Source organism: Erpetoichthys calabaricus, chromosome 1 (assembly GCF_900747795.2).
Source record: "Erpetoichthys calabaricus chromosome 1, fErpCal1.3, whole genome shotgun sequence".
In the NCBI taxonomy this organism is placed as follows: Eukaryota; Metazoa; Chordata; class Cladistia; order Polypteriformes; family Polypteridae; genus Erpetoichthys; species Erpetoichthys calabaricus.
This window is the reverse complement of record NC_041394.2, coordinates 252,222,081-252,246,439: the sequence shown is the minus strand read 5'-3', so window position 1 is coordinate 252,246,439 and position 24,359 is coordinate 252,222,081. Positions and strand designations below refer to the sequence as shown.

General features: G+C 37.0%; 1 protein-coding gene across 1 annotated transcript in view; it reads left to right on the top strand.

The window, feature by feature from the left end:
- The window catches only part of tmem110l (transmembrane protein 110, like), a 93,251-nt gene that overhangs the window by 15,105 nt on the left and 53,787 nt on the right, over positions 1 to 24,359 (top strand). The window contains exons 3-4 of the mRNA XM_028814074.2: positions 13,347 to 13,442; positions 18,538 to 18,659. Of these exons, the coding sequence (XP_028669907.1) occupies positions 13,347 to 13,442; positions 18,538 to 18,659 (218 nt within the window). The remainder of the gene's footprint in view (positions 1 to 13,346; positions 13,443 to 18,537; positions 18,660 to 24,359) is intronic.

The window sequence follows — 24,359 nt, the reverse complement described above, 5'->3', positions numbered from 1 at the left end:
ACAGTTAGTTTTCTGCGATGTTGTGCCATGAGCACAGGTTTGATTGCTAGTCTGTATATAAAGCAAAAAATATACTAGCAGTGTAAGCCCAGGGTCCTAGAAAAAAAAAATTGAAATGTAGAGATGTCAGGTAATTGAAACGAACTACTCTGGGCATGTCTATCCTAGGAGGGTTTCATTTTGCTGATGTGCTCGCATCGCTTGTGTATTAGCGGCAGGAGGAAAAGTAAAAGGGATACACTTTTGCCAATGTGCTCGCCTCGCTTCTGTATTAGCAGCTAAGTGAGTGACTTCTGAGGTTTCGTTTTGCCGATGTGCTGGCCTCTCTTGCGTATCCTCTTAGATGGAGCCCTTACCCTGATTCCACTTCTCACTTCCGGGTCGGAGGAATATGTATTTTCCACACCAGGAAGTGCTGCAGGAAGAGCATCAGGGAGCACATCCAGGTGCATTATAAAAGGGGGCAGAGGACAGAGCTTGCAGGAGAGGAGTGGAAGTAGCAGTAAAAGACAAGGAAAGAAAAGGACTGAGTATTGTGGGGTTTGTGCACTGTATGTATTGTGTGTGCAACGAAGAAAATAAATGTGTGTGTTTTTGGACTTGGGTGTCCTGCGTCTGTCTGTGATCCGGACTGGAAACTCCCAGCATATATAATTTTTACAGAATGGAACATCTGGGGTAGTAGGTATTCACTAAGCTAAGAAGTAACCCCTAACCCCACACAATAGAAAAAATAAATACCCAAAATCTAAAACATGAGTCAACCTTTTTATTTTTCAGAAATAATACTGTAGCAAGTAGGGTATTCTTAGACAGCACATCCTTTTTTTTTTTTTTTTTTTTTTTGGGTTTAGCACTGAAAGTGATTGTATGGAGAAATGGGGCTTGAAATATATGCCATTGACCAGACTGTAGCTGTAATCAAGGAGGTAAATCAAGTCAGGGAAATAGGGCTGGCTGCGAGTGAAGAAGGACAGCTGCCCTGCACAAGAAAAAGAGATGGGGTGGTGAGCTGTGGACAAAGGAAAGTTAGTCAAAATTTAAAGAAGGCGTGGTTTTCAAGTGGCCTCCTTGGGTGCAAGCAGTACTTCCAGTTCTGTCGACTGCTTCTTCTTAAAGTGTGAGGTAAAATGCCTGCAAATTCAAACCAGACTGGATTGTTCAGTGTGCTTACGTATATAATTCAAACTACAGGGTTTCGGGGGAGGGTGGAGAAATGTGATGTCCCCTCGAGGTCAGACCATGATGTGCCACTACTTGCTAGTTTGCAGCTCTTAAAGAGGAAACTGCTAATGCATTGTACCAGCCCACTTCAAGCACTGGGTACAACACAAGCTGGGAGTGACTATATGTATGCCTTGATCAGTTTAAACACTTGTGCAGCTCAGTAAAGGGTGTTCCCTATTGACAGAACACAGAAGGGGAGAACATTGTACACAGTTCTTATCTGTACAGTGCTTAAAATGTTCTGTTCATTGCATCTGCTATGTAAATTTGCAGCCTATAAGTGTCAATACAGTATGTAATATATTAAAGTAAAACAATTCAGCGTACATTGTTTTTATTCTAAACCCTCCGTAACTTTGTAACAGTACAAGATTACAGATCAAAGCAATGCATTAAAATCTTATTGAAGCTACCATTTTTACAGGATGTGCTACATTGTGAAATTAAATTTATACCCCAAAATTTCCATTATTCTAAATACCTTTTTGAATTCAAAAGAATGTAGTTTCAAAAAAAGCCAAGTCACTAGGAAAACCAAGAATTGGTCTATGGCAAGAATGTTTTACTCATGGGCAGTTGTACAGTTGAGGCCATAAATTTACTTATACCTTGGTTAAAAACCTTTAAACTGAACACTCCCCAACTTCACACATACCACTTAAGTACATACATTAATTGACTTGAGTTGTTTACTACATTTTTATAAGTAGTTTCTCACCAGAATAATGATTAAGAGACAGATTTGTTTCAGCTTTTAACCACTGTCAGTTTCTCAGCGCCTCCATGATGCTTTGTGAAGCCAGTTTGACATCACATCTTTAGCAGCCATGTGCAGAACTTTTACACATGCCTAAAGTAATATCGTTGCCAGTCTTCTTCACACAGTCACAACCTGATCAGTACACCAGCCATATTACATCCTGCATAAGTTTAAAAAAAAAAAAAAAAAAAACAAAAAAACAACCAAACTTGTATTATTTTAATTTGAAGGGTACATTAGCCGACCATAATGAGAAATAACACTGATCCCTATGCTGCCCTGTATGCCTTATTTGCATGTGTAGTTAGCCATGTGCCCAGGTTCTCAAAACAACCCTAAAGGAGCTCCACCAACCTTGCCTGGTAGCTAGAATTAGACACTGTTGAATCATAGTAATGAAAGATCTATTACTGTATAAAAGGGTTTTCTTTTGTTCTTGAAAGAAGAAAAAAAATGAAGTATCTGCACAGATTTAATGGAAACAAAAAAGACTGGAGCTATGACTTCAAACAATGGAACAAATCAGTCCCACACTGCTTCTTTGTGACCAGGTTTACAGTATTTCTGCCCTAGGACTGGATCTCAGTCCATGCAATTGCATAAATTTTACCTTTATAATTTGTTATCCATTCCTTCTCCATCCTTTATTGTTTAAGGCATAGTGATGCAATGGTTAGTACTGTTGCCTCACAGCTCAGATTATATTTTCAGCCTTAATAATTGGTCCAGCATAGTTGGCAGATGATTCACTTCAGGAACACTTAACTCTTTCAGGGCTGATGTCGACTTTTGTCAAAATTCAGGTGTAGAGGACGGTAATGGGCTGTGAAATGTGACAAAACTCCCCCTTACGTTTTAGTTCAACTCTCTTTGTTATTAGGAAAGTTAAGGAGATTTGCTGATTTCACCTCAATTTCCTGCGCATGCATAAGTAGCAAAGAGCAAAACAACCTCTAAAATGGCATCAACATCTGGCGAAAGACTAAAGCGAATGTGCAAATTAAAATACTCCATGGATGCTTTACGTATTATCACTGAACCAGACTCTGACTTGTCGGACTTGGAATTTGATGCAAGTGATCTGGAGATCAAAAACAAAAGTGAGGTACCAGCATCGGCTGATCAGTCCTCAGCTGATCATGGTGCTGAACACATTCATGTAGCTGACACAACTGCAGCAGCATTCGCCTGGAAGGACCACCGCTTATGATGACAAGAGGTACAAACCATATTGCGTCACACTGTGACTGCCGCCACCACCCACCTGCTGTGCAAAGACAGCCAGACTGCCAGCCCACAGTGCATTCCTGCTGGCCATCGAGGCACCCCTGCACAGCCACTGCTGCCAGAGATGCTGGACATACACCAACAGCAGCCACAGTACATGGCAACAGACGTTTTATGTTGATTTATGTGTGAAACCATTGCTTTGTGTGCTTTTCAGAAAACTGAGTTTTTTGGAAAAAATATTCAGCCCTCAAAGAGTTAAAGGACCATTTCACTATTATAATCCACTCAAAACATGTTCATTTCCTCCCCCAGTAACCCCCCCCCATTGATTTCAATGCATTTTGCAGAGTTCTGCAAAATTCCCAAGCATTTTTTTGATTTCTCTGAACTTTCAGCAAAACAAATTACTTAGGGTTTACTTACCACTACACATGAAACAACCAAGCTCTGTCACAGATGGTCAGAGTCATATTTTTCATGTATTAAGGTGATCAGTATGCAATATGAATGACATTGGGTGTGACGAGGATGGACACGTTTAGAAATGAGTACATTAGAGGGTCAGCTGAGGTTGGCCGGTTTAGAGACAAAGTCAGAGAAGCGAGATTACGTTGGTTTGGACATGTGCAGAGAAGAGATGCTGGGTATATTGGTAGAAGGATGTTAAAGAGAGCTTCCAGGCAAGAGGAAAAGAGAAAAGCTTAAGAAAAGGTTTATGGATGTGGTAAGAGAGGACATGCAGGTGATGGGTGTGACAGAGCAAGATGTATAAGACAGGAAGATATGGAACAAGATGATCTGCTGTGGCAACCCCTAACTGAGCAGCCGAAACAAAGAGAAGTAGTAGTATGCAGTATGAATGATATACAACCTGACAACTATAAAAAAAGACCACATTTTTTAGTCTTGCAAAACAGTGCCTATGTTGACATTGTTGGTGAGTAAAGCAAAACTAATAAAATGTATCTAAAATTAAGAGTGAAATCTTACACTAAATACAAACTAAAAAATCTTAAAACTAGAAAATTACTGCAACACACCCATTAGCAAAATATTAATAATCAGATCGCAGCATGATCTTTGTTGCAGTTAGTGTGTATGCTGTATATAAAACTACATCTGTACAGAAGAATGAACCATAGCATTGCTCCATATTGCATGACACCTTGCTAAAACAAAAGAAAACCTTTAACAGATGTGGAGTTGTTAAAAATGTGCTGATGACATTATGCACTAAAGTCAGGATGAGAAAATGAATAAATGTTGGTAGATCTGATAAAGCAAATCCCACTGTCTAATATCTACATTAACTTGACACAGGAAAGCGTGTTAAGTGTATACTTTCATATAAATTTTAGAAAGCATTGTGATTGTTCTCCTTGCTTAAAACTGGATCTAAGGGGCATCAGTTCAAACATGAAAAGAAAAGGCATAAAACTTGCTGCATACATCCACTTTGAAATGCAAAAGGTTTTGATTTCAAAAAACACATTTTCTCGTATTTCTATTGTATTTGGCAACAAAGGGCAATTAGAAATGGCATATTTTATCACACCTACCATGGCACACTTTTTTACTGAGTTAAGGGTACATTGAAGGTCAAGAGGTGTTCACGGTAGCCTTCATGTGTAAGGTTTTGATGTAAATAAGGAAGTCAAATTGCACAAGACCTTATCTATATTTTCTGAAGCAGTGTGGCATGTTGAAAAACCAAACCATGCAGTATTTAGTAGTGAGTTGTTGTTGTGGTGGTGTGTGTGTGTTTATTTGTTTGTGTGTTTTTTTTTTTCTCCTCCACTATTAGTATGTGCTGTATATATGAGTAACTCTTCTGTTGGATGGTATGGTAACACTACTGCTTCATGAATCTATAGTCCTGGATTTGAATTTTGTGTGTGGTGGTAGCGGAGTTTCTGTGTTCCCTTCAAGTGAGCAATTGTCTTTCTCACGCATCACGGTGAACTGGCAGTTTCAAACAAGTGTGAGACAGTTTTCTTGTTTTAACAAAAAAACATACCCTAAGCCAATGTCAGCACCAGAACAAATTTTGCAATAGGGTTTGGGCTTTTGGTGGGGAGGGCACTTGGTGATAATAAACACTGCTGTGTTTTTGATTAACAGCAAGTGTTCCAGGTGTTTTGTATGCGACAGACTAGAACACATGGAACTTCATCCTATACAATAAACAACCACAGGTTCCACTAATTCTGTACAAGCCCAAAGCCAGGCATAGGTGATACCTATTAAACATACATAAGGTGGCACCCATAAGCATATCGACTTACCAATACAGAAAACCTAATATTAAAACCCTGAACATGTAATTCAGTTCTATGGAAGGTCATAAAGCAAAAATAAATATAGGTGTTCAAATTCAATATCATGGCCAAACAATGCATACAGTTAACAAGACCGCTAAAACAATGGCATCAATGCACTGTAATATTTAACATGCAAAACACTTCATGTTAGGAGAAATAAAGCATACATATATAAAGAAAAATAGTAAATCTACTGAGCTCACCAGTACTAGAATTGAACTTGATTAGTAGGAAAATAGTGGGTTTTGTTTTGGTTTTTGTTTTTTTGTTTTCTTTTGGAGTTAATTTTTATTGTGTAAAACACTACTTAAAAATGTATCTACATATATAAAAATATTTTAATTTAATCCTGTTAAGGTTAAAATGTGTCTGGATAGTAGTGTTAGTTGTTCCCCCTATGGCTTCGGCCATACCCTCAAATCATTCTCAAGGCAATTGTAGCATTCATAAAACAAACTACAGAAACCCACGACCTGGGAGAATGAACTGTTGTAATAGAATGAAAGGAGCAATGAGGTGAAAATAGCTTAAAATTAGCTTGAAAATGAACATACTCGAAGACAAAAGCCTTTAAAACTCACCAAGTTTGAACTGCTGACCATTGCCAGCATTTTAATCGGTAAGAAGAGGAAGTTTTTTATGTTATAAAAGTGCAACACTTAAAGCACATGTTAAGACTCAGTTATATGATAATTGAGGACAATGAGCTTAGACATGTTAAATAGCAAACTTTATAACAATGTCAATTTATGTTTGTCTCATATTGTATAACCAAAGTTAAACTGAAGTACATGTTAATAAAACACAACAATCTAAAAGTACAAATTAAAAGCAAATAAAAATATTCAAAACCAGCCATGTGCGCCCAACTACATTGCGCGTGTTAAAGTTGTCTGTGAAGGGCTCCCTGTTTAAACGCGGCTGCCAGTCGTGAACTGGGCCCTTTGTCGCACAGCATTATGATTTTTTATAAGGGAAACAAAATTACAAAACAAAACCCTTGGACATTGATTCGATAGGAATGGCCTACTCGGAATCACTGTCCGAATAGTAATTATGTGGTGGTGGAGGAGCATTTCTGCTTCTCTCCGTTCACAGTCCGTCTCGTTTTCATGACGCTGTCGTTTCCTCTCACGATCTCTTCTCAACCTTTCTCCAATCTCGCAGGTTGCTTTGTGGCAATCCAAAGAGTAAGGAAGAACCAATGCTTCTTTCTTGAACTCCAAACGCCGACTGATTGAAAATCACAGAAGTGTGCCCGACTTATATACTCTGACTGCCGACTCCAAGAAGTGGGTGAACATTTGATTTGGACGAAGTGCTGCCAACGACGGTTGATAGAAACACAAAAAACACAGTCTCGACAACGAAGCAGGTGTCGAAGCCAGGTCTAAACACACAGCACGGTGTCGACGCCAGATCTAAACACAAAGAGTGCTATCGACAGTGTTTGTAAACAAAAGTAACAACCAAGGTGTTGTGTATTCAGCCAGTACACACCGCACGTAGTCTCCTTTAGTTCAGTCCTCTGTAATCGCCACACTCCAACCTCATCCAACGATCCTCCCCCTCACTTCCTCTCCTCCTCCATCACTACTGCCCTCTACTGAACACAGCAAGAACACCATACAAGGCAGTGAATTCGCGGACAAACAAAGATCAAGATCCAAATGAAGATTATATATAAAGATGCTTGTAAACAAAACACATAAATTGATAGAAAGTCTAAGAGCCCAGAAAAGCTTTGGAAAACATTTAGGTCTTGCGATGGACTTTACAGGCACTAATAGAAGTATTCCTAATAAATGGACACAGCTGTTGGAAAAGGCCTGGTCTCCGTTTGATTTCAGATGAGAACAGGGAATAGTTAAAGTGATTGTCCCGAAGACCTTAAAGATCTGAAGGCTCATGCTAGGCAAAGTAGGTAAATGAAATAATGGGGAGACGGGCCATGTAGATAGAGCCTTGTAACCCAAGACCCAAGTCTTAAACAGAATTATGAACCTCACAGGAAGATAATGGAGAGTGGCTAAAATTGGCAACATACTTCTTCTTAATACCAATGAACATTCTAGCAGCAACATTTAGCATGAATTTGTAGCCAAGACAAATAAATGCAAACCTTAAAATATGTGGTAATGCAGAATTCATTTTAGTCTTGTTGAAACAATGCGCTATGTATACGTTTTATAAGAGGGCCAAATTACATTTTTATTACTTTTTTTGAAATGTTTAATATTAGTTCCCCAACATCTCTATTAGTAAAATATTACAGATTTTAGTGCTTAAAGGAATTGATGAGACAGCTTTATTTCTGTTATTTTCACTGTTAGAATATTAAGAAAGCCAATGTTTGAAAATCTGAGATTAGAAATATGGAGAGTTCAGAAAGTATTCACTTCTTTGAATTTTTTCACTTTTCCTGATATATCTGTGAAATTTAACATATTGAAATATGAAACACAATAATAGGCCTTTAGTAGCATGTATAGCTCTTAGTCTTCTTACAGTTTTTGACAGGTACTGAAAATCAAACTTTAACTCATGTTTACCTGCTGCTACCGTATGTATATCCAAAACCCTCTTGTACCCAACCCTAACTGTACCGAGTGATGGCCGTATTTGTAAATTATTTTACCTTTCCCTCATACGGTAGGTTTCCATTTACTGTTCATGTACACCTGTTTGTTGCTACTTTATAATTTCTGTTTGAAACCGCTCCGGTCTGAATTCTCACATTTTCACATGGGTTTTTCCCCACATTCTAAAATGTACACATTAGGGTTGTTTGGTGTCAGTAAAATGGCCTGTGATTAGTGTATGTGTGTGCGCACGCCTTGAAGATTGCTAACCCCATTTAGTGGTTCCTCTTTTGTGATGCATATTACTGTAGTCTGGCTCCTGGAACCTACACTATCCACTGAACAGTATCATCTCCAGACAGAGGAGCAGCTTCAGCGACAGACTGCTGTCACTGTCCTGCTCCACTGACAGACTGAGGAGATCGTTCCTCCCCCACACTATGCAACTCTTCAATACCACCTGGGGGGGTAAACATTAACATTATTCAAAGTTATTGTCTGTTTTTACCTGCATTGTTATCACTCTTTAATATTTTCTTTATTAGTATGCTGCTGCTGGAGTGTGTGAATTTTCCCTTGGGATTAATAAAGTATCTATCTATACACACATATTCTGGATGAAATGGGTAGAAATAAATAAAACAATCAAATATAAAATGACTATGTTCTGTCTTTTAAAGAAGATCATTCATATACCGAGCAAATAAAACTAGTAAAACAAATCTCGAACGGAGAAATTGTCCCACCCCAAATTCATCCTGTAGGTATGCTGACGCAGCATTATATATTTAGCTATTGTTCAGTATCACTCTGCAGTCTTTTGAACATAAACAGGGTGGATTTCCTTCTTGCCCCTGTTGTTCCCGAAAGAGGTTGTGACCTTCCATAACTCTGAATTAGATTAAACATTGTTGCAAGTATTAAGCTATTGTATATCATATTCTTCATTCTATTCTTCAGAGCAATGCAATTGAACAAGCTATAACTTCCTTCACATTCTATGTTAAGAAATACAAAAAGCATTTAAGTCAGTTTTACTTGTCTTTGTCTGGCTACTGTATTATACACTGGTTGGTGTATTTACATTTACTATAAATTCATTAAGATTCTTCTTCTTTCAGCTGCTCCCATTATGGGTTGCCACAGCGGATCATCTTTTTCCATATATTCCTGTCCTCTGCATCTTGCTCTGTTATACCCATCACTTGCATGTCCTCTCTCACCTCATCCATAAACCTTTTCTTAAGCCTTCCTCTTTTCCTCTTCCCTGGCAGCTCTATCCTTAACATCCTTCTCCCAATATACCCAGCATCTCTTCTCTGCACATGTCCAAACCACTGCAATCTCACCTCTCTGACTTTGTCTCCAACCGGCCAACCTGAGCTGACCCTCTAATGTACTCATTTCTATTCCTGTCCATCCTTGTCACATCCAATGCAAATCTTAGGATCTTTAACTCTGCCACTTCCAGCTCTGTCTCCAGCTTTCTGGTCAGTGCCACCATCTCCAGTCCATATAACCAAGCTAGTCTCAATACCACCATGTAGATCTTCCCTTTCACTCTTGCTGATACCCGTCTGTCACAATTTACTCCTGACACTCTTCTCCACCCATTCCACCATGCCTGTACTCTTTTTCACTTCTCTTCCACAATTCCCATTACTTTGTACTGTTGATCCTAAGTATTTAAACTCCTCCATCTTCGCTAACTCTACTCCCTGCATCCTCACCATTCCACTGACCTTCTCATTCACACACATGTATTCTGTCTTGTTCCTACTAACCTTCATCCCTCTTTTCTCTAGAGCAGTGCTCCGCAACCTTTTCTCACCTACGACACACCAAAGTTCTTCCTAGAATTTCCGCGGCACGTCAAAACCTATAATATTTAACTGTTGCGTAGCTGGTGTTGGGGGGGGGGCTTGGGTGGTCCGCTCCGAGCGCCAGCTATTTAGGGGCGTCCAAACTACTGCAGTTTCCTTTTTTTTGTTCCTTGAGGAGGCGCAAAAAAAAATTTCTTTCAGCTTTGGGGCGTCAAATTTTTCACCGCCCCGGGCAACATGATCTCCAGCTACCCCACTGATATATAGATATTAATTTAATACACAAATTTTACAATAAATTTTCATTTTTTATTATAAGTATACATTTATTATAAGTATACATACATAAAAACTATACTATATTTACTTTTATGCAATCTTAATAATTATTATAACATAATGACTGATTAATGTGATACCTGCGCTTGTTTCAATGAACACAATATTCGGCTCAATATTTGTCAGCGCAACCCGAAGTTCTTGGTCAAGATCTTTTAAGCATGACCGCTTATCATTTTTAATTAACACAAGAGTTGTTTGTCTTTTTTTGGCGTAATTGGGATGGTTTGAATTTAGATGGCGATTTAGTTTACTGTGTGCCATTGCCCCGTTTGATAGCTGATCGCCGCAAATGATGCATTGTGGCTTTGGAGCCGTTTCGTCACCACACCACGAGAATCCATATCGAATGTAGTCTTCGTTGTACTTCCTTTTCACAATCTTCTTTGTTTTTTTTGCAACACTTGTGCTGGGTTCTTCATCATCTGTACGTGAAGACGAATCTTTTCCACGTAAATATTTATCCATATTTAAAGGGGTATAAAACTAAATATGAATCACACGAAGAACGTTAACCATACACAATTCAGCAACACAACTAATAGTAATGAATGATAACTACTGTCGCATGACGAGTGAATGCGACGTAGCACGACTAATACGTCGGCTTGAATTGAATCTAGGTGAGGGCACGGAGCGCTCTGGCTATCAAAGCATACTACGGAGTTGTCTGGCGACTACGTAGGGCCTACGTTGTAGGCGACAGGCGATGGGATTTATTATTTCAGAGAAATGACACATAAAATTATTAAACCTTTAAAAGGCCATTTACGCGAATATTTCATTGCACGTATTCTCGTTATTGTGTTTCTAAGGAGGACCTTTGAAATATTATTTACTTAGAAAATTGTCTTATTTGACCGCGTCACACCTGTATCGGCTCAAGGCACACCAGTGTGCCGTGGCACACCGGTTGCGGAGCACTGCTCTAGAGCATATCTCCATCTCTCCAGTTTCTCCTTGACCTGCTCCCTACTATCGCTACATATTTTGAAGATGCATCCATGTTTCTGAGTAACGGTTCTTTTATTAAAATTACTAAAAAAAAATAAAAATGATAAAGTGGAAGATAAGATCATAGGATTCAGGCTTCTGTCTCTCACAGACTCAACAACATGAACATTTCTAGAGTCACTTGAAGAAGAAAAAAAAAAGTGCATTTTTGGAGTATCTAAACGTAAACACTCAAACACCAGAACAATATGCAATCAAGGTTCTGAATTTACTGGAAAAAAAAGTTAATATTTAAAACTATTTGGTTAAATGTTACAGTAGGACCTCTTACCCAAAAACAGCCTTAATATGCAACAGTCATTTATTTTTCTGACATCACCTTTGATATTAACATTAAAAGCTTGTTTTTTGATTTTTGGCATCCCCACATGGAGGGCACAGTAATTACTACTGTAAGAATTGACCTTCTCAAAGGAGACCATATTTATTATAGAGAAGCAGCACTGTCGGAGAGAAGGTATCTTACTGGTTCTGTGACCTGAAGTTAGCAGGACTCTTGCTGACTTGTTCATTTTTTTTTTTTGAAATTATTGAACTGTTCTGCCTTAAATGGAAATTTTTTGAGAAAGATCTTTGTGAGGGAAAGCTTTACTTCTCAATCCGTGACAACATTGTGAGAAGAACAGTTTACAACAAATCTGGTGATGGACATATTTGTGTCTAGATCTGAAGGTAGCTCCTGGATGGCTGAGGTTGAAAGGGGTTATATGACTGTTTGAGACTTCCCTTTAGCTTGGAACTCTTTGAATGTTTAATGTCAGGTTTGCTCAAAGCACAACATTAAAACAACATACCTATTGGTTGTTTCTATGAGTTGAGATGTATATAAACTTTTTTTTTTTTTTGTTTTGTTTTGCTCATTCAGTGTAGTATAGAACTTGATGTAAACAGATGTGTTAATATTTTGTCACCAAGCTAAATTTAGTTTGTGAAAGTTTAGGTGTATTATAACTGAGAATAATTAGTCTAAGATTATTCCTTTGATTTCAGTGTTATCTTGGTGTGTTCTTGTATTTTAGCATTTTTGAAACAGTATAGTTTTTTTTTCTTTTTCTTTACTGAAGCATAGAATCTGCTTATTAAAAAACAAATTCTTACATTCATATTTATTTTGAAATAGTTTCATCATTATATGATTAAATCAATAAACATAACATTACATATATGTAATACAAGTTTTCATTTTTTTGGGGTGTAATCATTAGATTTAATATCAAAATATTCTTACCTAGGCATTTCATTGATGCATGCTTTTCAAGAAACAGATCTTACTGTTTTATGGTTTCTAAGACTGGTTGATTTAAGAATTAAGCAAAATATAAATGTCATTTTTAAATTTAAAATCAACTACAAAACTGAAACATATAGACTGAAGTACAGATTACTAATGCAGCTACTATTGGTGCATGTGTGAAATGCACTGTATAACACATGAACAGTGCTAAATGTTTTTCTTCCATTTACAGATGAAATCATGCACATAAGTGTATGAGTTAGAAGCTTAAATATTAGAGAGTCTGACAGTATGACACAAAATGCTACAGTATTTTATGCTGGATGTTAAAGGCACCTCTCTAAAAGCTGTTGATTTTCTTGGTGCTAGAGAGTGGTGCTAGTGATGAGGTCTTCTGGGCGTTTTCAAAGCCGCTGTTAATTTTTCCTCTTTCAGCCATCTCAGTAATTTTCATTGATCATTTCTGCATTTTATCCATGAGTCTGTTTCATCTTAGCCTTCCCAAAATTAATTTTAGTTAAATTGTACTTTATGTACATGTAGAAAATGCAGAATGGGAAAGTAACAGTCGTTGCTTCTATAAATTATGGATGGTGTCACTTCAGATACATTCTGATTCAGGCACAAAATACATTGCAAAAGCATAACATTGAAAACAATGGATGTAGACATTATTTTAAAAAAAAAAAAAAAAAATCAGGAGAATAAAAAATCACCCTGTGGGAACATTTTAAAAAGATTTGAAAATTTGAACACATTTACAGACCAAATGCAGATCATGTTTTCCTTACAATTGTGCATTTTTATATCTTTCAGGTTTTATGACACATCTAAGCAAGCAATTGGTGCACTTTTTATCCACTTTGCCAATGTTTTCTTATCAAATCTCACAAAAGAGGACCCATGTTCCTTGTAAGTAGATGTGCATGTGCAGAGATTTTAATATAAACTTCATCCTTCTAGAATGTGGAAATGCAAATTTAGACAGATTGAATAAACATGCAGATTCAGTTCTGTAGTGGCAAATTTGAATGTTGTTTTGATCCTCCTTTTAAATCATTGAATTCATTAAACCTCCTGAATCATTTCTTTTAAATTTGATTTCTCAGAGAGTCTTGTTACCACTGGTACTGCCTTTAATAAATGCACATGAGACAGCTGTCAAGTTAACTAGAAACTCCAGAACAGCGAGAAGAGACGTGTTAGAGTTATGTGATATGTTTGATTATAATTCCTTGGGTAATGGTCACAGAGTTATTAAAGACTGAACATAATTTTTCATGAAGAATATGTAAACTTTGAAGCTACTACTGCTAAAGATTTGGTTATAAAAGTAGACAAATTTAAAACAAGAGAATCTTAGCCTGTTTGTTTTCCGTAATGGGTTTTCGGGTGCTAGCTATAGCATTTTCTTTATTTGTCTTTAACAGGAATGATTATCTGTGTATTAAGAATGGCTTGCTCACTGAAACAGTTCAGAAAATAGAAAGGCAAATAAATAATGTAAAATCCATCCATCTACCGAAACTACTGAGTCCAGTTTTGGGATTTCAGAGGCAATGACTATCGTAACATTGGTTTTGAGACATAAATAAATGATGTTTTTTTCCAAATATTATAATTTTTCAGTTGATCAAAGTAACCTGGCAAAGGGATGTCCAACTCTAATCCTGGAGGGCCACAGTGGCTACAGGTTTTTCTTCCTGCACTTTTCTAATTAATAGCCAATTTCTAATGTTAATTGACTTCTTTTTCCATTCAGTTTAATTGACTTGCCTTGTGAGACTCGGACTCCTTCATTGTTTCTTTTTTGTTCAACTGGCTGCCAAATGAAAATAATATGCAAAGTGAGCCAGTATAGCAATCTACATCCATATTTTCTCTGGGAAACCAGCTTTTCCCTTAAGATTTTACTCTGGTTAAAATAGTAATGTAAAAAAATATATATATTGCAGCTTAATGTTTTGTAATTTTAGATAAAAATGTTACCTATATCTTCCCTATGAGCATAGAACAGAGAAATTAATTTTGATTTTTGTAAAGCTTTTCTCCTGAAGTTTTCCTCTTCATTTAAATGTTCTTGTGTATTATGAATCACTAATAGTCCATTCCTCCTATTTGTCACAAATGACATATCTGACCTTTTTGTTTCATAATGTATTATTACTAAATTTAAAACTGAAGTATTGTACTATATATTGAACATTTAATTAGGGCTTTTTAGGACAGAATAATGACATGGTAAGTAGTGCTGCTTGTTGCTCTGTAGCCTTGCATTATGTCTGAATGAAACCAGCAATGGCTTGGTTCCTTCTTTGGTGCCAGTGCCTCTAGGATAGGCTTTTGTCTCTTAACCCTGATTTGAAATAAGCAAAGCTGAGGATGTTGTGTTTTTGATATTACAATTATTTACATCAATGACTGAAAATTTCATCATTTATAACATTTTTCTCATTGCAGAAGCTGTTAGTAGACAAACATCTTTTCAAAATAAAGGATTTAGCATAGCACTATAGAAGAGGAAAATGGTTTGCTTTCTTCAAAGCACTTTTGAGGGAGTCTACCGCTAGTCCTGGAAACAAAAGATGTATTTTATAAAATTTATAATTTGGAGGAAAAAGTAAAAAACTAATGGTACATTAGAAAAAAGCATAGTTGCTATTTGCCAATATTCTATATGTATATAACCTGATGAAACAATAAAATTAATTATGAAGGTTATTATTGGACGTAAAATTTAAGGTGTTAGCTGTGGGAGTTTTTTTTTATGAGTAAGCATATGATCCTGACACTCATTTTTTCAATTAACTAATTTCTTTCTTTCATGGCTTATCAGATGACAACATTTTGTTTACTGCATTATTAAGAGAATTGTACTGGTGCTCAGATAAACACTATCATGAACAGAGTGCAGACTTTTTTTGCCTAGTCCAGTATTTTGTGTAAAATTGGAGACTTCTTGGGATGCAGTCAATGTACTGTGTACATCTAATTTAGAAAATGTTTTTAATTGAAAGTTAATAACAATGGTCCAGAAATTCAGTTTTTGACTTAAGTTGTAATTTTTACAAGATATGGTGAAATGGCTGGTTTTTGTTAATTCTTTTTTAGTAACACTACTTGGAATAGTTTGAAAGAATATAATTCTTTCAGTGTTGGCTGATTGACTAAATGGGGCTAAGACAGTGGTCTCAAACTCCAGTCCTGGAGGGCCGCAGTGGCTGCAGGTTTTCATTCTATCCTTTGTCTTAATTGGTGACCAGATTTCTCTGCTAGTTAACTCCTTTTCCTTTCATTTTTAATTGACTTGTTTTTAAAGATTTGTTCCTCAGAATTGTTTCATTTCTTTCCTTAAATGGCACCCAAACAGAAATGAAATGTGAAGTGAGTAAGCCAACAGAAGACCAATTAAGTCAGGGTCTCAGACTCCAAACAATTTTACTCCAAGCAGCTGTTTGACTAGGCGCCGATTCTTGTTGTTAATTAAACCCGTTCTTTAATTCCATGGCTTGTTATTTGTTCTCATTGTGCAGTAGCATAGATTTCCAAAATTGTTGATTTTCACACTTCTAAGAGCAGTGGTAACATGTTTTGGGGACCTAAGCTAATCCGCATTCCTGAGACCTTCATCTTTCTTTATTTTCAAATATTGTATGATAGACACAGTTTGCTACTCATGTTTTGGCTTCTTTTTGTGTCTCATTATTGTTTGGGAGGTAATTAAGGAATAAGAAACCATTAAGGGGGTCTGAGTCTTCAAGAGCATGTCAATTCAAATTAATTCAAAAGTAGTTCAATAGCAGCAAAAACAGCTCATTAATTAAGAAAGGGGTTCGAATGAAAACCTGCAGCCACTGTGGCCCTCCAGGACTGGAGTTTGAGACCACTGGGCTAAGATGTCCACAGTGGAAAACATTTTTTTTAATTCGCTTCACCCACTTACAACTTGTATTTTCTTAATAAATTTCATCAAATTGCTTTGTTTTGTGGAATGGCTAGAGGAAATGTTTTGACTCACTTTTGTTGGCTTGTCATATTTTAGTTAGACTATTCTAAAAGTAATCAGCAAAACTGTATGTACTGTATATCTGAAACCCAACTAATGGTGTGCTTTGGAGAAACAAGGATGATCATTTTTTTCTCCATTTATTTTGGGTCTAATGAATTTCCTTTAGGTTACATGCAAGACCACAACTGAGAAGAGAATTAAGATCTGAGACTGAAATTAAATTAGTTTTGTAATGGGGAAGAAAATTCAAAAAGAAGTAACTTGGTTATTGATAATGTTAATTGAAAACTAACTAGAGGGATCCTTTTTAAAATGATGATATTGAAATAATTTTTCAATTATTATTATATTTTCAAGTATACTAATAGCAGCAGCAGAATTGTCATGGGTACTCTCTTATGCAACACTGAATTCTGGTTGTTCTTCCAGCTCTTGTCCATATCAGTTGAATCTATTGCTCACTTTAACCTAAAACAGTGCAATGCAGCCTAGCTATGGTACTGTAGTTATTATATAAGTTTAAAGAAATGTAATTATTGCATTTTGTTTATCTATATACAGTATATAAAAGCCAAATACCACTTACTCGCTCATCACAAAATCTCCCGAACCATGAAGACTTGGGACTTGAAATTTGAAATATAGGTTACCTTTGGCCCATAGGTGCTTGCTAAGAAATGGTTTTAAAATTTCGTGGTCCAAGTGCGAAATTTCTTATAGTTTTTTAGATCTGTTTGTATGTCTGTCTGCTTTTCACGAGAGAACTACTTACTGGATTTAGATCTGGTTTTTTTCTATAATATCCTTGAACATTCCGGTTGATTTTGCGACTTCTCTCATTGCACTAAGAATCATAGTTCGCTTACAGGAGTGATATATTTGCGCAAATTGATGTATTTGCGAGACAGAGGCTGCGGGCCGAGGGTAGGAGGAAGAGTGATGTCAGGAGTAGAGTGCTGGCCTGGGCCCTCCTCACTGTCCTGTTTCACTAATACACGAGCGAAGCTGCGGGGCATGGCTAGTGCAATGTATAGTACAACAACAACAATGTATTAATTGTATAGCCCAAAATCACACAAGGAGTGCAGCAATAGACTTTTACAGGCCCTGTTTTTGACAGCGAAAAAAAAAAGGATGAAATCTTGGGAAAGGCTATTCAGAGAGGGACCCCTTTACAGGTAGGTTGGGCTTGAAACAAGTGTCAAAATATGGTTTTCCATTTTGTGTGTTGTATTTAAACAAGTAATCCTCTTCACAGAGCTAGATGGCTAATCTATCATTGCCACCTCAGAAATACAAGACAATAATGTGAAATGTAAGAAAAGATTACTAGATTACTGCCCAGGATTGGTTCCTGCCTTGTGCCCTGTGTTGGCTGGGATTGGCTCCAGCAGACCCCCGTGACCCTGTGTTCGGATTCAGCGGGTTGGAAAATGGATGGATGGATGGAAGATACAGATTTGTTCAGTGTCATAGAGACCTCGGACCAACAAGCTGCCTCACCCCCTACTGGCTATTCCACAGTTGAATCCGTGCTGGGATGGCCAGTCTGATGAAGGACCCTTCTACCTGAAGAATGAGTGCTCCTTTTATCAGAGATGACTTTTCCATAAGCAGCCAAACAACTTGGCTATAGAGCAGTGGCACCATGTGCCACATGTGAGTATAGTAATGGGATCATAAATATTTTCATGCCTGTCTTTCTAACTTAAAAAATAACTTTGTGTTGGTTTCCCTCAGCTTCAGTTTCTTTATATATCATAAACTCATGCTACTGTAAAATATGGGTAAAGCAGTGTTAGTGAATGTGCTTTGTAATGGTCCATCTATTTCTAACATTGGTTCCTGCAATATGTCAACTACTGTAGTGCAAGTCATTTTTTAGCACATTTGTGATACTTCATTTGAATAAGCAGGTCAGAAAATTTTCACTGAATACATTTATGTCTTTTAATTAATTAATTGAACAACACCTTTGCATTGTTTATTTTCATATAGATATCTGATGAATTTCTTGCTGGATGCAACTCTGGGAATGCTTGTGATCTGGGCTGGAGTGAAACTTGTGTCTTGGATAGTGGAGTATAAGCAAGTGACATTATTAACATTTGGAGAATATGGTAAGTGCATACATTTAGCATATATATATTAGTCAAAAAATTGGACATTATATGAAATAAAGTTATCAGTATTGGTTTATGTGGAATTTGGAATTCATGGTCAATGATCACTTTCCCTATGTGTTGCATACAAGTCTCTTCTTATAACAATCCAGACTGCCTGTTACTATACAGTATGTTTAGGCAGTAAAATTAAGAGTTTATACCTTTATTGACTGTCTTCCTGAAATAATATTCTCATTTCTGGTATAGCACTTAGCTTCTTAAAAAAAGTACTATGAACAGTTAATTTTGTATAGGAAGTTAAAAAAAAAATATCCATGAAGTCCGGTGGATTTCTTTACACATAGCTGATACAGTACGTTTGCTGTTTGTGATACTGAAGAAGAGTAAGATGACTCATCCCTGAAATCTCTGTTACACCAGTACTTTCACACATATTGTTAGTTTTCAAGTGAGGCAGTTCTTAGAATGCAAACTAAATAAGTTTTACTTTTAAAAAAAATAATAAAATTTCTTTACTCATTGGTGCTAAATAATTTCCAATTTTTATCAAGTTAAAGAGATCTGAAGTAAAAATGCATGCTGCCTTTCAAAGATTCTTTGAATAATGGTAGACCATTACTCATATCAAGTCTTACATGGGCATGAGAGGCCACTGGTCAGAATGAATTTCCAATATAAACAAAATTAGTCCCCATCATGGTTCCAGGAACTATTTTTAATAAAGTACTGGTGTCAAGAGTTTCAACGAATGGTGGGGATGGTTATGTGCTAATCAATGAAGCAGGAGTTTGAAGAAATTATTCCTATCAAGAGGTCAATGAAAGCTTTAAGCAGAAATCCTATACTCAAACAGTCAAATTAACATCAACAGAATAGACCTTTAAACTCAAAGTTAACCACGAATAATATTATGTCCAGGCCATTTAAACAAAAATGTAGCCAGTTATGTTCACATTAAAGGCGTGCCGGCAGATACTGCCATACTAATACAACATTGCAGGCCATAGAATTGTATTAATATATTAATGAAACACCGCAGCAATAATGTACCACAATGACCTTGTAAACTTGTATAAGCAATATAAAATCATGATGGGTGGAGGACATGCACAAAGAGCAGAGAGAGAAAAAAAAATAATTAACTGCAGAAAGAGAAAAAAAAAAAAGAATAATTAACTCTGTATGGAGTGCCCTTAGTAATGATGAGAAAGCATACATTTTTTGTGTTGAATCTTCTCATTAAAACATCATTCCATAGCTTCACAATCAATGTGCATTCTTCCACTGCAATATAAGATTGAGTGACTGAGTCATTTCCTGTCTTGCCTGTAATTAAAATAGTGAGGACTTGATTACAACCATTTTCTATTATTAGTATAGTTTTCAGATTTTACATTATTATCTGTTTTGTAATTATCAACAATCTACAATAATGACTTTGGACATATGCACAAACTCCCGTCTCTGGTAACAACGTTACTGCCAACAACAACTAACCAATCTAGGCGTAATCCAAAAATTGCCTATCAATTATTTTTTAATTAATTGTGCTGGACGCAGGCATGGGCTGGCATCCCAACTGGGATGGTGCATGATTCATTACCTGGCCAGGAGGCTGCTGTACTTAATGGCAGAGAAGAAAAGGAGGCTGTTCTCTGCTTGTGCCAGGAGGTTGGAAGGAGGTTCCAACCTCGGAGTGAATATACTGGCAGCCCAGCAGGGATAAACTGAAGTTCTTTACCCAGCTGGGAGGCCAGTGTAATGGAGGGATGGGGGCGACAATCTATTCAGACCAGTGGCTCCCTTGATATGTTAGATGGCAGCATCCCTGGGCTAGGATTCCCACACAGACACCCGCAGTGCATGCTGGGACCTGTAGCCCTGTGAGGCAGCACTTTTGGGTTCTATGGGAGCCTCCAGGGGGAGTTATAGGGATGAGTAATCCCTCTTTTAGTGACTTCCATTTGACCCAGAAGTACTTCCAGTGGTCTATGCCCTAGCACCAGAAGTGCTCCTGGGTCATAGATAAAAGATAAAAGAATCCATTTAACCTCTTCTAGGTGAGATGGAGTCGAGTGTGGAGGATGGACAAAGCTCGCCATGGAGGAGGAGGAGAAAGACAGATAAGAGAGAATTGTTGTTGTGCAAGTGGTATGGAAAAGCCTTTTGTAAGGTATTGAATGAAATAAACCTTTTAATTGAACCTGGACTTGTGTCTGTAGGGTTGTCTGGAGTTTGGGGTGTTGTAGTCCCCCCTAGAAGTCACAGTATATTTTAAATATTTTAAAAATGTATTAAATACTAGACAAAGAGCCCGTTTCGACAACGTAAGACGAAACGGGCACGAGTTTGTGTGAGCAGTGTATGAAGAACAAATGATAAGTAACGAAGAAGTTGTTTTGTAATGATTGTAGTCCGCTTTACTCATTACTGTACAGGCTTGTACTGTTAGTTGATGAATTTTCCAGGCCTATAGTATAATATTGAATGATGAATGTTCCAGTACAATATGGAATAGTAATAAGTTTAAGCACCACAAACCTGATATAGGTGTATTGAATGAATGCGTAATTGAATCAGAATGCTTAATTAGGCCTCGAGCTGTAGTCAAAATTGCCTTTCAGGCCTCTAGAGCTTTAATTGAAGTCGCCTTTCTCTTTGAATGTTTGCGGCCATAAATCCGCCGCCTGCCACAATGTTGGGGTTGGATGTCGGTCTTGTAAGGTTTTTCGGGCAGCTGCGCAGAAGGCGACTGCGCATTTGGCTTCGGATGTGCACAGAAGGCGACTACGCATTCGGCTTCAGACGGACGTGAGTGAGTGAGTGAGTGAGGAGGCAGGCGAGTTATGTATTAAGATGTAGTATTGTAATTTAAATATACTGTATATTGTGCAAAACCAGTCTTTTTTTTTTTTTTTCTTCCTAACCTGCCTAGTTGTCTTATTGTGTGTGCACAACCCCCTGAGGCTAATCCACAATAATAGATCTGAATTGTGGCAGTACAGTGTGACTTAAATTTAGTTTCAACATGGTTTGTCATTTATGCCATTGTAAAAAGTGACTCTACTCCGTTGGGCCTTTGAGCAAGGCCCTTAACCTGCAATTGCTTTTTCCTGGGTATGACATTAATCTGCATCCAGCAGGTACTCCAACTTGCAGGGAAAACTTGGGGGTTGGTGGCAAAATTGGCACTCCAGCCTCTTCCATTGTGGTGCTGAGGTGTCACCCGCTGTGCTCTGGTCCCAATTCAGATAGTTCATCGTGTGGGGAGTGCGGCAACCAGCTATCGGCACATGCTCCCAACCTTTCTTCAGTTCGAAAGCAGTTTTTAGTTTCCATCAAGCATGTTTTCAAGCATTACATAAAAATAACTCCCATTTCCAATGCAATCTTGTTCTACACCAAGATAAACTTTAGAAAACCCTGAATCGTATCCTTTAAAATTACTGGAGGCCATATTTAAACCAGTCAGCATGTTGGCTGATTTCCTTGGACCAGCCTTGTCTTGTTGCAATTCCAGTAATCATTTGTAAATAATTTTTCTATACAGTGAAATGATTGACTGAAATTTATTGTAACCACTAACAGTTGTTTAGGCATCACTGATCTTGAAAGAGTACTTGAGATATTCTCTTGATGTTTGCATGATATGTTATCCGACAGCTCTGTGGTTAACTTTTTTTTATTTATTTTTTTTTATAAATAGAGCTGCAATGCACCACTACTGTCTTAAGATTTGTCATTTGCACATGATTTAAACTGTAAGCATTGTAAGTGATTAGTAGTTAAGTGCAATTTTCTGAGTAGAAAACATTGGTTATGTTGATTGAATTATTTCACAGTACATTCTTTTACTGATTTTTATATTGCTGTAATCTGATGATAACCTTGAGTTAACTTTCTCTTAAAGCTGTAACCATATTGAAATGCTGTGTGATATCTAGAGTATCCTAGCAATGTTTGTTTTGCACTTTTAACCATGAACTGGTTAAATATTTATACTCTGAAGCAATGCTGGAATAGTGATATCACTCACTGCTCAAAACAAAAGCTTATGTTATCTGGAAAGAAATTCTTCGTTCTTACAAAATTACTTGTTGTTCGTTTGGAATTTGTTGCAATAAACATCTGTTAGCAAAAGCAATGTTTTGCACAATACACACTTTCCTAGCTTTTGTCACATATACGAGGTTACACCAATTAATTTTCCTTTTGCAACCCTGCAGTCTTCTTTACTTAATGAGGTTAAAAAGATAAAAGTGGTGTTGCTATTTACACACAGGTTCAACTTTTATTTTCTTATTTATTTATTTATTTTTATTAACCGCAGAAATTCTGCCTAGTTTTTTTCATTATGTGACAGTTGCACTGTCTCCTACCACATGAAGTGTAATAATTTAGTAAGCGCATCCAGTGTTTCTTATACTACCTTATAAATTAATACCTAGCCATGGTAAATTTCTAACCTTAAGATTGGTTATGTTGTGATTTGTTATGTAAATTCCTTGTCTTTTAACAGATTACAAAATTGCAGATATATTACTAGTGTACTGTATATTCTTAAAATAAAAGAACTAAGTTGCATGTTACTTTGAAGTGGGAAAGTTAGAGAAACTATTAGCAATTAGTCTTTATTAGACATGTCAAACAGTCTAATAATTAATCACAAAGTGAAAAAGTTAACATTTGTTTCATATCTTTGGTGAGAGCTGAATTGTGCATTGGGAGTCTATTACAAAATATATATATAAAAAAAAAAAAAAAAAGTTATGCACAGATGTCCCACATATGCACAAAAGAAAGCTTTTCAGTTTTGCAGAGGTAGACTGTGGTAGTTAACACAGACATATTTAACTAAACTGAAAATGCTAAATTAAATTTCAGTTCATTTGTGTGGTGGTATTTTAGGTTTCCAGTGTGTACAGAATTTGCCAGCTTGCCTATAGCCCCTGTTCCTCTTGGAGCATGCTGCTGTTTAGAGAGTGAATATATCATGCTCAATGCTATGTTTTATTTTGTTCTACAAACACATCAAAAGTAAGTAGGTATATGCCATGATATACTCACTTCTTTCATATATATGAACTATACAGCTAAAAGTATGTGGACACCTTCACATTTTTCAGTTCAGGTCTTTCAGCTGCACTCATTTCTAACAATTGCGTAAAATCAGGCACATAGCCATGCAGTCTCCGTTGACAAACATCAGTAAATAGGATGGGTTGTACTGAAGAACTCAGTGACTTTAAATGTAACACTGTCATAGGATGCCACCTTTGCATGAGAAATTTCTGCTATGCTAGATCTGCCTCAGTCAATTGTGTGTTATTATTGAGAAGTGGAAGTATCAAGGTGCAACAATCGGTTAGCCATGAAGTGGCAGACCATGCAAACTTGCAGAGCGGTGCCATCAAGTGCCAAAATTTATAGCGTGTAAAAATGGCTCATCACTTGCAACAGAGCTCCAAATTGCCTCTGGTGACGACATCAGCACAAGAATTGTGTGTCAGGAGCTCCATGAAATGGGTTTGCATGGTCAAGCAGCTGCATGCAAGACTTAAGACCACTATGTGTAATGCCAAGCACTGGCTGGAGTGGTGTAAAGCATGCTGCTGTTCAACTCGGCAACTGTGGAAACATGATTTCTGGAGTGATGGATTACACTTCAATTTCTGGGAGGTTGATGGACTATTC